This window comes from Lissotriton helveticus, chromosome 1_1, assembly GCF_964261635.1.
Source record: "Lissotriton helveticus chromosome 1_1, aLisHel1.1, whole genome shotgun sequence".
NCBI classification, from domain to species: domain Eukaryota; kingdom Metazoa; phylum Chordata; class Amphibia; order Caudata; family Salamandridae; genus Lissotriton; species Lissotriton helveticus.
In genome coordinates this window covers 2,018,125,030-2,018,138,404 of record NC_136057.1, presented here as the reverse complement: position 1 = coordinate 2,018,138,404, position 13,375 = coordinate 2,018,125,030, and the positions used below count along the sequence as shown (strand labels likewise).

The window sequence follows — 13,375 nt, the reverse complement described above, 5'->3', positions numbered from 1 at the left end:
ATTCTGTGGGACCCACGCCATCGTCAAAGTGGACCATGGTCCTCCTGCAAGAAAGAGAGACTCACCTCTGGACAACCACTGAAGACCACTGTAAATGAAGACCAGTCGATCAGTAGCAACTGGAACTGCACTGAACTTCACCGGGGCATAGTGGGAGATCGAGTCCCGAGCCCGGAGACAACCCTTGAAGTTTGTGGACCCAGGGTGCCCCAGAAACACTCACTGCGTCTGTTTCACAGCTCCAGTATCTTCGGCATTCTTAGCAACTTCTCAGGATCCTGCATCCCCAGGATCAGGATAACTTCTTTGCTGGAACCTCGATCCAGGTGAAATCTTCTGTGAGAACATTGAACCTGCTGGTAGGTAACTCTCCCTGGGCCATAGTGGACGTGACTGGCTCCTAACCTGTTGTGGCCAGTCTAAGAGAGGACTGGTAGTCATGCTATCTCGTTAGCTCAGGAAATGTGACGCATATTACAAAGATTTATATTATAAGAACTTAGAAGAATTCACTTACTTTAAAAAAAATAACATCTCTGATTCCCCTCACTAGATTGTTGTCGTTTTTGTATCTAATTTAAGAGATAATTACACAATATTCCTATAAATTGGTGTTGGATTTTTATTACGTTGAGTTCGACACTTACCAGTTGTGTTTTGGTACTTCTAATTGCTTTACAGTTGTCCCTTTAATTAAGCCTTACTGCTCGGTACTAGAGCTATCTAGGACAGAGCTAAAGGTTTTCTCTAAGAAACCTCCCTGGACTTGTTTAAGATTGCGACATTATTACATTGTGAGGTCTCAAAACCACAACGCATAATAATCCACTTTCCTACAATTAAACTGTGACAATACAATGTTATTGATAAAGTGACGTTCAGCGATTATCTTCTGAAATATTTTACCCACCAGCTCCTTAGCATACCAGTTAAATGTGAAACGTATACTATATATTTGAGTAAGGAGCTACCATTTACATGCATATTTCCACTTACCAAATTTGATTCACTAGGAGGATAATACTTCTCAGTACCCATTCTCACAAGTCCATCATTATACAAAAATATTCGCAGTGGGTCACAGGAGGTCACTAAAATGTAAATCCGCAAATCAAACTTGTATCCCTCCATGAGAAAAGGCTTGTCAAGGTACTCCTGCACGATCAAGTGCTCTTGAGACTGTATTCTGTCTCCGCTTCTTTTCAAGGAGATCCTGTGAAAACATACAAACAGATGGGGATTAATAAGATCACCCTGCACGTGGCCACACAATAAAGAGTAGAGAAACACATTGGGTGATTGCAACATGTTTTATTGCACCAAAGAAACAATATCCTCAGTTTCCCTTGTGTTTCAAAAACTGCCCATCTAGAAGCCAATGCAAAAACAGGAGTCGTTAACATGCAGTCACTCACTACCACCTCAACATATTGATTGTTGAACAAATAAATGACTTGTATGCGCTAAAAACTGTTGCTGCTTATTTTTGCATGTTTATCAGAATAGTGTATTTTTACCTGTGATAACCTGCATCTTTTTCTGTGAAGTTGACTGCATCACTGTGTGGTTTTAACAAAAGAAACCTGAAACCGCACACATAGTGAACTTGCTGAGTAATTGCCCGGCCATATTTTTTCTATTATTTGCTCACAGCCTGAATAAGCTCCTAAATGTATACATTCCTGCACCACTGGGGATAAAATCTCCCATGATGCCAACACACCCGTAGTTTATCTCTCAAAAATGTACTGAAGGAATGAATGAATTATGTATTTTTACAGTGTCTGTCGAACATTAATTAACACATGACAACACCTTGAATACAGATTATTGCATATTTTTTGCAAACTTTACTTCAATTTAAATATATTCTATATGTGCGAATATTTAATTACATATATAACAGAGTTGTTGATAATTAACATCGTTGTCTTAAAAGTAATTAAAAGTTTCCATTTCAAGGGTTAGTCATTGCATTTAATAAATGGAATAACTACATAGATAATCTAATAATCAAACCTGAATTCAATCATCCATTCTATGGAAACTGTAATTAGTGGAAGAAGAATAACCTAAACGTTCCATGTTTGTTTTACTATATATGTATTTATTTATGTGTTTTATATTGCACCAATATGCTGTCCTCACATGGGATCTAATAACAATCTAGAGGGACATGGCTAGGTGGGTTGGCTGGCAAGAACTATGCGACGAGTTAAGTTAGAATGATTAGGATATAAGTTGGGTTGAGGGTTCTAGGACTATTCACCACAGGAAGGTCCCCGCTGCCACTTTATGCTGATAGTCTTCCAGCACTGTGTCTAGTGCCCTCCTGTTTTTCCCTCCCCACCCTTCCTCTCCCTCGTCCTCTGATATTTTTAGAGTTGACCTGTATAGCACTTGTGCCATTCAAATGGAAGAAAGTGTGTTCAATACATCCTTAAAGGAGCTTGGAGTCAGCCTGCACCAGTCACTGGCTTCTTTAGCTCCAGAACATTCAGATATTTTGTGAGATTTGTCAATCACATCGCGAATCAGCCCAGAGGAGTACTTTGATTTCACTATTTTGTCAGTTTTTTTTATGTTGCATTACGTTACATTATGTTATGTTATGTTTCTTTAAATGGTCTTGTTAAGCGCTCGAATGCCCTCAGGCGTCTTGGTGCTAGCTGAGAAACCACAAAAGAAAGGATTCCGGATAGATTTTTAGCAGGTCATAATAAGCCAGGCTTTTAGTGATTTCCTAAAGCCAGCAGATTTGACATAGATTTGAAGGGAGAATTATTCCGGGGTTTTGCGTCTCCCACAACAAAGCCTCTGCCGCCCCAGAAGGACCGCTATACCTAGGTACTGATGCCAATTTATCCTAGGTGGAACCCAGTGATCTGGGAGGTTATCTCATTAAGTGTGTCCTTTGTCGTCCATTGGAATGAATGGGAAACTAATTTATACCTGAAAATAAATAGCAAATGGCCTGGTGACACTAAGGAATGAGGAGGGCTAACAAAAGTATCTGGAAGATGGACGCTGGAAAAAATAAATTTGAAGTGTCCATTTTAAAAAGCTTTTGTTTTGGCTTGCTCTCCAATGCTGCCAAGGAGACAATCACAGGCTAAGCTGATGAGTTTGACGTCAGCATGGAAACCTCCAAGCCACATGCCATACACACATCAAATATATTGGCTTTACTAGTGCTTGTTATTTTTTGTGATATTTTCTCATGCTTCTTGCTGGCCTCTTCAATGGCAAGCTACTTTAGGGGATGGAGAGGTATGCAAAAAGACAAAGAAATTGAGACAAGATAAGTTCTAGGGACTCTCTACATAGGCTGTACACTTCCTTTTCCAGTTCACGGTGGTTGGCCACGGCACAGTAATTTATGAGATATAAGCACTTTAAAAAATTGCTGGAAGGGTTTAAAAGGGCTAACACTTGTTTATCTATGCCATCTGAGGTTGAGATTCAGTGATACATGAGTCCTGCCAATTACATTAGAATTTTTTGACAAATGGTATTGCCGGGAGAAGGGCTTTTTTCCCATCTGGAAAACCGTAGATCAATTGAGATTCACAACTTTTCACTGTGGGAAGCCCACAGCAACATGCAGACACCATGAAAGTTGTTTGACCCTGGAAGCAGGGCTTTAAGTGGGATGAAAAAACTGGGGGGCTTTTCAAACCACACCACTGAGACAGCTCTAATGGGGGGTCTCTCAAACCACATCACTGAGACAGCACCAAGACAGCTCTAGTCACAGCCACAGATGGCATTTGGTTGCGGCTAGACCAGGGAGAAACAGTGGCACTCAACCTCCTTGAACTCTCTGCAGCTTTCGACACAGTATCCCACCACACACTGATCTGCAGGCTCGAGCAGAATCCAAGGAGAAGCCCTCGAGTGGATCACAGAAAATCATCTTCCCTCCCTACTCCACGCTCCCTAAGAACATCACCTGTGGTGTACATCAATGCTCATCTCTCAGGCCAACCCTCTTCAACACATACATGACCCCCCAGCCAACATCGTAAAAAGCCACAGACTCAACATCCTTTCCTAAGCCGACGACACCCAACTCATTCTTTCTCTGACTAACAATCCAAAGACCAGCAACGACGAGTTCCAAAGATGCATGAAAGAGGTTGCCAATTGAATGAACAACAACTATCTCAGACTCAACATCTACGAGACAGAAGTAGCCATCTCCAGAAAGGCAAGGACACACACTGGAACAAAGAATGTTGGCCCCCGGAGCTGGGCCCAACCCCGATACCCACAAACACACCTTCAAGCTCAGCATCATCCTCGACAGTCGGCTATCCATGAAGAAGCAAATATGCGCTGTCGCCACCGCCTTCTTCTTCATGGTCCGAATGCTCATGTAGGTTATCCGATGGCTCCCGACCAACACCAGACGATCTATCATGCACGCTCTCGTCACCAGCAGACTCGACTATGACAATTCCCTCTATGTAGGAATAACAACCAAACTCATGGATAATCTCCAGACGATCCAGAACACAGTGGCCAGGCTTATCCTCGAACTCCTCAGAATGACGCACATAACCCCTCACCACAGAAAACACCACTGGCTACCTGTCATGAAGAGATGCAAGTAAAAGCTACTCACCCACGCATAAAAGGCACTACACAATGATGGACCTGCATACCTCAACAAATGCGTGATTATTCACCAGTCCACCAGGAAACTCAGATCCAGATCCCTCTTCCTAGATGCCACCCGTCTTATCCACCAGACAAACAGCTGAGTCTGCTCCCTCTCCCATCTGGCGGCAAAGAACTGGAATTACCTCTGCCTGCACCTCAGAGATTCACCATCGCTCTAGCAACTCAGGAAGGACTTCAAGACCTGGATGTTCAACCAATAGGAGAACAAGCAGGATGATCCAACAGCGCCTCAACTCCCTCACAGGTGAAGCAGCCATGCTCTACAAATCCTGATTGATTCATTGGATGGGGTGTGGCCAATGTAATTAAGCGTGTGGCTCAAAAACGCCTAAGCCAAACATTTGTGCTTAGCGTAGTGTGCCACCCAACTGGGATTTTGCTGTTTCTGTCATTGCATCCATATACAACATAATTAACATTATACCGACAACATGCCAGTACCATTGGCTTTGTCAATGGTTGTTAGTTGCATAAGAAAAATAAGCAACAACTATGGCTTCGTTGTATATAATATTGAAAATGCTTCAGTTCTAAAATTATGAGACTGAAAGAATTATAAAGAGTATCTTTGAAGTTACCTCACAGACAATGAATAGTGGTACTGTTGGAGACGCAAGATTTTTTTTTCATTTGAGGGCAAAAATGGAGAGCTCGATATGGACCCATCTCAGCACCTGCTTTTCAGAAATGCTGGTGCTGAGCACCGACAGGACTAGACACAGTTTCAGCCCTACACGGAAGTGGGTTTTTTTGGGAGGTGGGGCGGAGGGAGAGGGGGTGAGTCCGAGGGAGTGGGGGAGACCCAGTACAATGGGAAACTTGAGTAACACATCAGAAAAAATGCAGGAAACATTAAGTGTTTCTTGAGTCAATACAATTGTGCAAACCTCTATTTTAAGTGGTGGAATCGTCCACCATTGTGCGAAAAAACCTTGAACTGAATTTGATTTGTAACTTTTACTAAAGATTTTAAAAAAGACAGAAAGGGTATAAGACATACAGAAAGAGTGAGGCAAAGAAAAAAAGACAGAGAAGGGAACAAACAAATGTCCTGCAGGGCAGGGTGTGTGCAGCAGTGTTTGAGTGCTGCAGAGGATTGGGAGTAGGGCCCGGTAAAAGGCCACGCCCTGCGGTCTACCACTACTGTGTACAGCCAAATACTATAGAGGCAGGTGTTGGCGGCTCACAGCGGGTTAGATGCAGGGACTGGCATGAGTACAGATTCTGCAGCTATCACCAATTAAGCACATCCAAAGGCCTTGTGCAGGCAGGAATAAAGTATATTATAAAAAAAAGAAGCTAGAAATTCCCTGAAAAAACGCAAAGTTAAATACTGATTTATGGGTCTGGCTCAAATGTGTAAGTACTAAAATATGCCTGTTGTGGTTCAAAGCATTTTATTCAGAGAAGACAAATAGATATCGTTTATTTGCGCCTAAATGTCTATAGAGCATTGTTCTTTAGGCATATACAATCTACCTTACTCACCATTCATTTATATAGCTGAAAGTACTGCATTTTGAAAGAGAACCACTAGAGGGCACTCAAACCTTATTTTTGTAAACCAGAATGAAAGTATTCATAAAGTCACCAGTTTTTAGAGAATAAAGGCAGTTGGAATTACACGTGCAACTTCATCGCGCAGCGTTTTGCACACATTAATAATCATTTATGAACCTTCTAAAACATGTCGGGTTTGCATATCATATTATGGGAGCGTACAATTTCTGTATACAATCTTGTCTATAATTGCCGTTCTACAGTCGAGTGATCTCTCTAATCAACTGTAAGTGCTGTAGCTGCTCAACAATGATAAACAGTGCCAGTTTTTGGCACAGACCTTGCTGGGAATAGGGGGGGTGGGTGCTGTATTTCAAAATAACCTATGGGTTTAAAAGCACTGCAGCAGAGTTCCTTGCATGTCTAGGATGTTTTCAGGCAATGATCAAAATGTCAAGATAACTCTGGTGATTAATGTTCCTGCTGGGGAGAGTTTGAGTTTTGACTAGTGGCAGATTCGATTCATCCTTAAGTAGCTCAGAGGGTTAATGAACGTGTACTATGCAGATCACAGAACTGAGTGTGAGTGAATGAAGAGCGCAATAAAAAATGAAATATATGTCAGATAGGGGCTATGGAGAGGAGATACAAGGGGCATTGTTGGAGCGTGGTAGTATGGGAATTCGTGAAGAACGAGGTCACCACAAAGATTGTTGCACAGTGCGCCACCAGTGCGAAACCCTGTCCTGATAAATTATTAAAACTAAGTTGTGACATCATAAAGTCTACAACAGAACTAGGAGCTAAGAAGGAAAGGCAGCTCACTATTACTGCGGCAATATAAACAACGAAAACAAGAACTGGATATCAATTTTTTGACACATTTTTTCTAAAATGAAGTGATCAGCAGAAAGGAGATATTTATTGCAAAATTTGTATTTTTCTGTATATTATTGGAAATTACAGTGAAGGTGGACTCTGTTACTACATATTCAGAGATGCAGAATTTATCGGACTTACGTTAAACTGATTCTAATATCTTTTTTGCAACAAATTGCTAAATGCTTTTGGGTGTGTTTAATGTTGCATTGCATATTCTGCTTTTCTTTTTCATGCTTATAACCAAAACATCTCTTTTCATACAGAGGAGCAAGACACCAAAGATTTAAGTTGTTTGTCAGAAGGTTGATGGTGTGACCATGTATTATAAGGAATAAAGTACCCTCTGCAATATGCTAAAAGGGTATCACCTCAGAATTCCTTGACTGACCTTATCAAGGAATTTGGTCTTTAGCTTCAATCTTCTATATATTCACATATCTCCTCTACGACGAATGTATGGCAGAAGTACATTGTACCATATGTAATTATAGGTAAATGCAGGCTGAACTGTAAGACAGAGTCTACGCCTTAACCTACAGTGCTGCCTAAATAATCACTACTTGTTTATCAGTCACACTTGAGAAAATGTGAGATGTCATGAGTGATGTCACTGACCATGTCATGAGTGATGTAATATGTAAGGTCATAAGCAGTGCATTGAGGGGGCGTACGTTATAGTCAGCTCAGCTAACTATAACTCTTATTATTCACTGACTGGTTTTGTACAAGTGAAATGTGAGCCTCCATATAAAGTCCATGTAACTTTGGTTTTTCAGTGAAATTCCAAGTGTTTTAAAAGTTTACTTCCTAACTATATCATCTCTGTAACCTTTGGTTTATCGGTGAATTTCTAAGGTTTTTTTAATGTTGTTTCTTAACTATAACATCACTGAAACCTTTGGTTTTTTGAGGGAATTTCTAAGGTTTTTAAAATGTTATTTCCTAACTGTAACCTTTAAGCTTTTAGAGTGAGTGTGTGAGTGAGTGCATGACTGTCTCTGTGGGTGAGTGAGTGAGTGTCTCTGTGGGTGAGTGAGTGAGTGTCTCAATGGGTGTGTGAGTGTCTGTGTGGGTCTCGGAGTGGCTGCATTAGTGTCTCACTGGGTGTGTGAGTGGGTGCATTGGTGTCTGAGTGGGTGCATGAGTATCTGAGTGAGTGTCTCAACGGGTCTGTGAGTGGGTGTATTAGTGTCTCAGTGGGTCTGTGAGTTTATGCATAATTGTCTGAGTGGGAGTATGAGTGAGTGCATGAGTGTCTCAGTGGGTCTGTGAGTGGGTAAGTTAGTATCTGAGAGGATCTGTGAGTGGGTGTGTGAGTGCCTGTATTGGTCTATAAGTGGATGCATGAGTGTCTGAGTGGGTCTGTGAGTGGGTGTACATATCTGAGTGGGTCTGTGAGTGGGTGCAAATGTGTCTGAATTGGTCTGTGAGTGGCTGAATGGGTCTGTGACTGGGTGCAAGAGTGTCTGAGTGCATCTGCGAGTGGGTGTACAAGTGTCTGAGTGAGTCTGTAAGTAGATATATCAGTGTGAGTGGTTCTGTCAGTGGGTGTGTGAGTGCCTGAGTGTGTGAGTGGATGTCTGTCTGTGTGGTGTGTCAATAGCTGTTGGAGTGTCTCAGCCACACATGCATACCTAGTATATGGTAGTACTTGCACCTAAGATATGCAAATTAAAAACTAGTGGGCCTGCAGTACTCCTTGTGCCACCCACCAAAATAGCACTTTAATACATGTCTCACTCCTGCCATTGTAGACGGTAGTGCAGTTTTAAACTGCCAATTCAACCTGTTAAAATATACCTTTTGCCAGCCCTAACCCTTACTTTTTAATAAATCTAAGTCACCCCTGAGGTAGGCCCTTAACAACCCATAGTGCAGGATGCATTGTATTTACAACGTAAGTAGTGTGTTTTTAAGTTTTACATGTCCTGGTAGTAAAAAACTGATTCCTAAATTTGCTTTCCACAATTGCAAGGCCTAACTCTCCCATTGGATACCATTGGGTTACCTAATACATCTAATAAGCGCTAAGGTTCGATTGGAAGCAGATAGGAAAGTTACGTTTGGACAAAAATTAATTGTAATTTGAAAACCTCTTTAATGCCGAAGTCAGATTTTAAATTATACGTTTGAAAATAACACTTTTATAATGTTGGCATTTTCCTGCCTAAATGTTTTCTAAGGCCGTCTAGGAGTTTCCAGTTGCCGAAACCTGTTAAGGGTTCCTCCATTAAGAATGCAAATTGGGACCAGGACTGGGGGAGAAGGGGTATCCGGCCTTGTGGAACTGTCTATGGCTACAGTCCTCTGCTTCGTCCTGTTGAAGGTTTTTGAGTTCCATTTTGGCGACTAAGGGGCCGATTCCGATCTGTTTGACATCGGTCAGAAGCCGTAACCAACCGACCTGCTGTCATCGGTTACGGCCCTGCTAGTACGATGCGACCAAACAGGGTTTCTGTCACACTTGTATACTTCATAAAGCAAGCATGCATTCCGAGCGGAAAGCATGCTTGCAATGTGAAAAGCAGGGGTGCAGTTCATCCCTGCACCCTGTGGCCGGCAACCCAAGGTGCCTGCCACCGGGTGCAGGGATCCACAGAGGGGCACCATAGGAGCCCCCAAGCCGCCATTCGGCTGCCTCACACCCATTGGGGCCCTACTGGGGGCCCCCAAAGACAGTTTCCGACTGCCTTTTCGTGCTGGAAAAACCAGCACGAAAAGGCAGTAAAAAACTGCCATCATACTCCCTCGGTTGCAAAGAGGCGGACGGGGGAGTACTGAGGGATTTCTGGACAGCAGACAGGCTCTCTGAGCCGGTCGTCCGCAATCCGGAAATTAAAATCGGATTTCCTTCCGACCGAGCCCATCACAATGGTTTGGTCGGAAAGGAATCCGTGTGACACGTTCCGGTTCGGTCGGAAGGGCTCCGACCATCGTTCGGAGCCCTTCCGACCGAAATCGGACTCGGCCCCTAAGTAATAACGCAGAAATCATCACTGTGGTTTCAACCCAAGGTCATCCGACAATGATGCTCCCTCCTTTGGAATTTGACTCAGTCGCACACGACTAGATGTCCGCGGTCTGCGCTCTGATCTTTTAGGTGCTAGTTTATCTTTTGACTAAAAACCTAAAAAAAATTATAACTCTGATTCTACTGATTGGATTTTTGTCATTTTGGTGTCAAATAATTGATTACAAAGTACTCTAGTTTTCTAAATTGGTTTGGGATTTTTCTTGTGTTGTGTTTTCACTTCATAACTATTTGAGGGCTGCATAAATACTTAACACATTGCATCTGTTAAATCTGACTGCTTTTGTACCAAGCTACCCAGGGTTAAGCACAGGTTAATTTAGTGACTTTTTGTGGTTTACCCTGACGGGGATTATGGTTCTTGTTTGAGAAGGGTCTCATCACCCTCACTCAAAAACTCAATTATCTTCTGGAACCAATGGGGACGCTCTGCACATGGAACAAAAAAGTCAAAGCTCAGCAAGAATAGACACTAAAGAGAAAATTCACAATTGAGAATAACTAACACCCAGGATGTTAAAACCATGCAAATTACAACATAAACAATAGAGGAAATGTAGGGTAAAGCACTTGGGAGCTCTACATAGTAACGCTGAAGCTCAGTAAGATCCCTGCCCACAATTGCTGTTACAGATACGGATTCTAAAAGCCCATATAAAGGGCATACATGCAAAGGCAGAGTATGTGGAGCTGATACCTTTGGTTATATTATAAAATGAACACAAAGACAATATTCACAGTAGGCAAGAAAGCCCACCTAGATAGTCAAATGTTCCCACAAATCTTAATGATCAAACAGGAACACGCAAGGCGGGAAGAACATAGAAGAACAACTTAAATGCGCTGTCACGATAGACAGGGAGATAGCAAGGAGGAGTACTTAACAGTAAAGAAGGGAGGAAAAAGCAGAGACAGGGGGAACAGGAAGGTAGCAAACTAAAAAAACAGAACTAAGGTAAATGGAAAGCAGATCGGCACTGGGAAAAAGATAAATAAAGAAGGAGTGAAAATTCAAGGGTGTACTAAATAGTCCTAGCTCAGTAATTAAGCATGCACTGCAGGCAGTACCAATTCAACAAGGAAACACTACAGCTCAGGATTCAAGGAAGGACCACAGAAAGGGGTAGCTCAAGTAACAAGAATTTAGCACCATCTCAGGAATCTCTGGAAACAAGGATTAAATAAAGTTGAAGAACTCTGGAAACAAGGGGCCTGTCAAACAAAGAACATTGCTACAATGACCACTGCTGGACTGAAGGAACATGGGGCTTAACAGAGCGCACTGTGATCATATGTCTCAGGTGTCAGGAGGCTAGTACCTGCTGGCCACAGGTGTACCAAATTCCTCCAGCAACCCTTGGCATGCAAATGTGGAGATGAAGCAGTGAGCAGGGAATTCTATGTATTGGAGTTTTTAGCAAACGCACACTTGATTCCACAAAACCCGGCATGTATCTGAAATGAATGGCAATTCCAGAATAGAGTTCAAAAGATTGGAAGTCAGTATATGCACATAGTTGGAGGTCCGGAAGTTTTTTTCTTTTTTTTAAACATTTTTATTGATTTTACAGCATCAGTAGTCAGGCTCATCATATAACTTACATCAATATGCTGATACTTGTGGTTAAACTATAACAATTCATTTCCCTCTTCACACCCTCCACCCTCCCCAAGGGCAAGAGAGGTGCAGAAATTAGAGAGTGACCTGCAGAACGAGGGAAAAGAGGTGAAGAAAGAGGCAAGAGAGTTACAGAAAGAGAGAGAGCTGCATAAAGAGGCAGTAGAGATGCAGAAAGAGGCAAGAGAGGTGCAGAAAGAGGCAAGACAGGTGCTGATAGAAGATAGTGAGCTACAGAAAGAGGGGAGAGAAGTGTAGAAAGAGGCAAGAGAGGTGCAGAAAGAAGAGAGAGAGCATCAGAAAGAGGCAAGAGAGGCGCAGAAAGAGGCAAGACAGGTGCAGAAAGAGGCAAGAGAGGTGCAGAAAGAGGCAAGAGAGGTGCAGAAAGATGCGAGAGAGGTGTAGAAAGAGGCAAGATAGGTGCAGAAAGAAGAGAGTGAGCTGCAGAAAGAAGCAAGAGAAGTGCAAACAGAGGCAAGGGAAGAGCATAAAGAGGCAACAGAGGTGCAGAAAGAGGCAAGAGGTGTAGAAAGAGACAAGAGAGATGCAGAAAGAGGCAAGAGAGGTGCTGATAGAAGAGAGTGGTCTGCAGAAAGAGGGAAGAGAAGTGCAGAAAGAGGCAAGAGAGGTACAGATAGAACAGAGTGAGCTACAGAAAGAGGCTAGAGAGGTTCAGAAAGAGGCAAGACAGACGCACACCTCTACAAATTACATTGGCATTAGCATAACAAATCTATAGGCACTTGGTTTTTGCATTTCTGACTATAATATGAAAATACAGAGGTATCTGGGTGTATTCCCTTTGAGTTCAGAGATACCAAGGCAATCCCAACTACCAACTTGCTTTATGGTCCAACCTTCTACCGAGCATGGAAGAGCATAAACTTTAGCCATCTTCAAACCCAACTATCTGAAGGCCAACTCCCACCTTTACCTGATCCTGAAATGGCTACCCAGGACTATTTGACCTGGATTAACCATTCCGTCTCACATTTCGCCCCTTGGAAACCTAATGAATATAAGAGAACCAAGCCCTCAGAGCCATGGTACTCAGAGGCACTCCGACTAGAAAAACAAAAATGTAGAAAACAGGAGAGAATATGGAGGCTTAATTGTGAGAAGTTGGCCTGGCATACGCTGTCCACTAGTTATAGTGGGCACCCTGTACCAGTCCAAACAACCCCTTAGAGGTGATAGGTTAAAGACAACTGTTGTAATTAATTTACAATGGTACATTCCGTCCATCCCTACCCTGTGTCCATTTTGGTACACCCCACGAGAGCTCACCTTAGAATGTTGAGAACCAGGAGTTGGCCGGCGAGCTGGAGAGTGGATGGTCAATAAAGATTGCTACTGAAGATTTCCTGTGTCATTCTTCTTTTCAACACTGGCGACGACCACTGCGAAGGGGGCAGTTTGACCATCTCCCCTTTGTGTACTCTCTCCAATCTATCCGCTGTTACTTTCTTCTGAGGTCTCGATTGTTCCTGTGGAGTGTCTTCAAGTACATTCAAGAAGTGACGTTCTGTCAGCGGAATTACTACAAACCCATATCTTTTACTGCCGAACGCCCTGCACATCCATCGTGATATTCCTTGCTTTTCACTGGATGTCAACACGGAACCAGCCTGCTGTCGTGTGAGGAGTGCTGTTTCCAA

At 42.7% G+C, this 13,375-nt stretch overlaps 1 protein-coding gene across 1 annotated transcript in view; it reads right to left on the bottom strand.

Annotated features, from left to right (window-relative positions):
• Positions 1 to 13,375, bottom strand: part of TTLL7 (tubulin tyrosine ligase like 7) — a 1,017,987-nt gene that overhangs the window by 562,508 nt on the left and 442,104 nt on the right. The window contains exon 9 of the mRNA XM_078659263.1: positions 997 to 1,213. Coding sequence (XP_078515389.1) covers positions 997 to 1,213 — 217 coding nt within the window. The remainder of the gene's footprint in view (positions 1 to 996; positions 1,214 to 13,375) is intronic.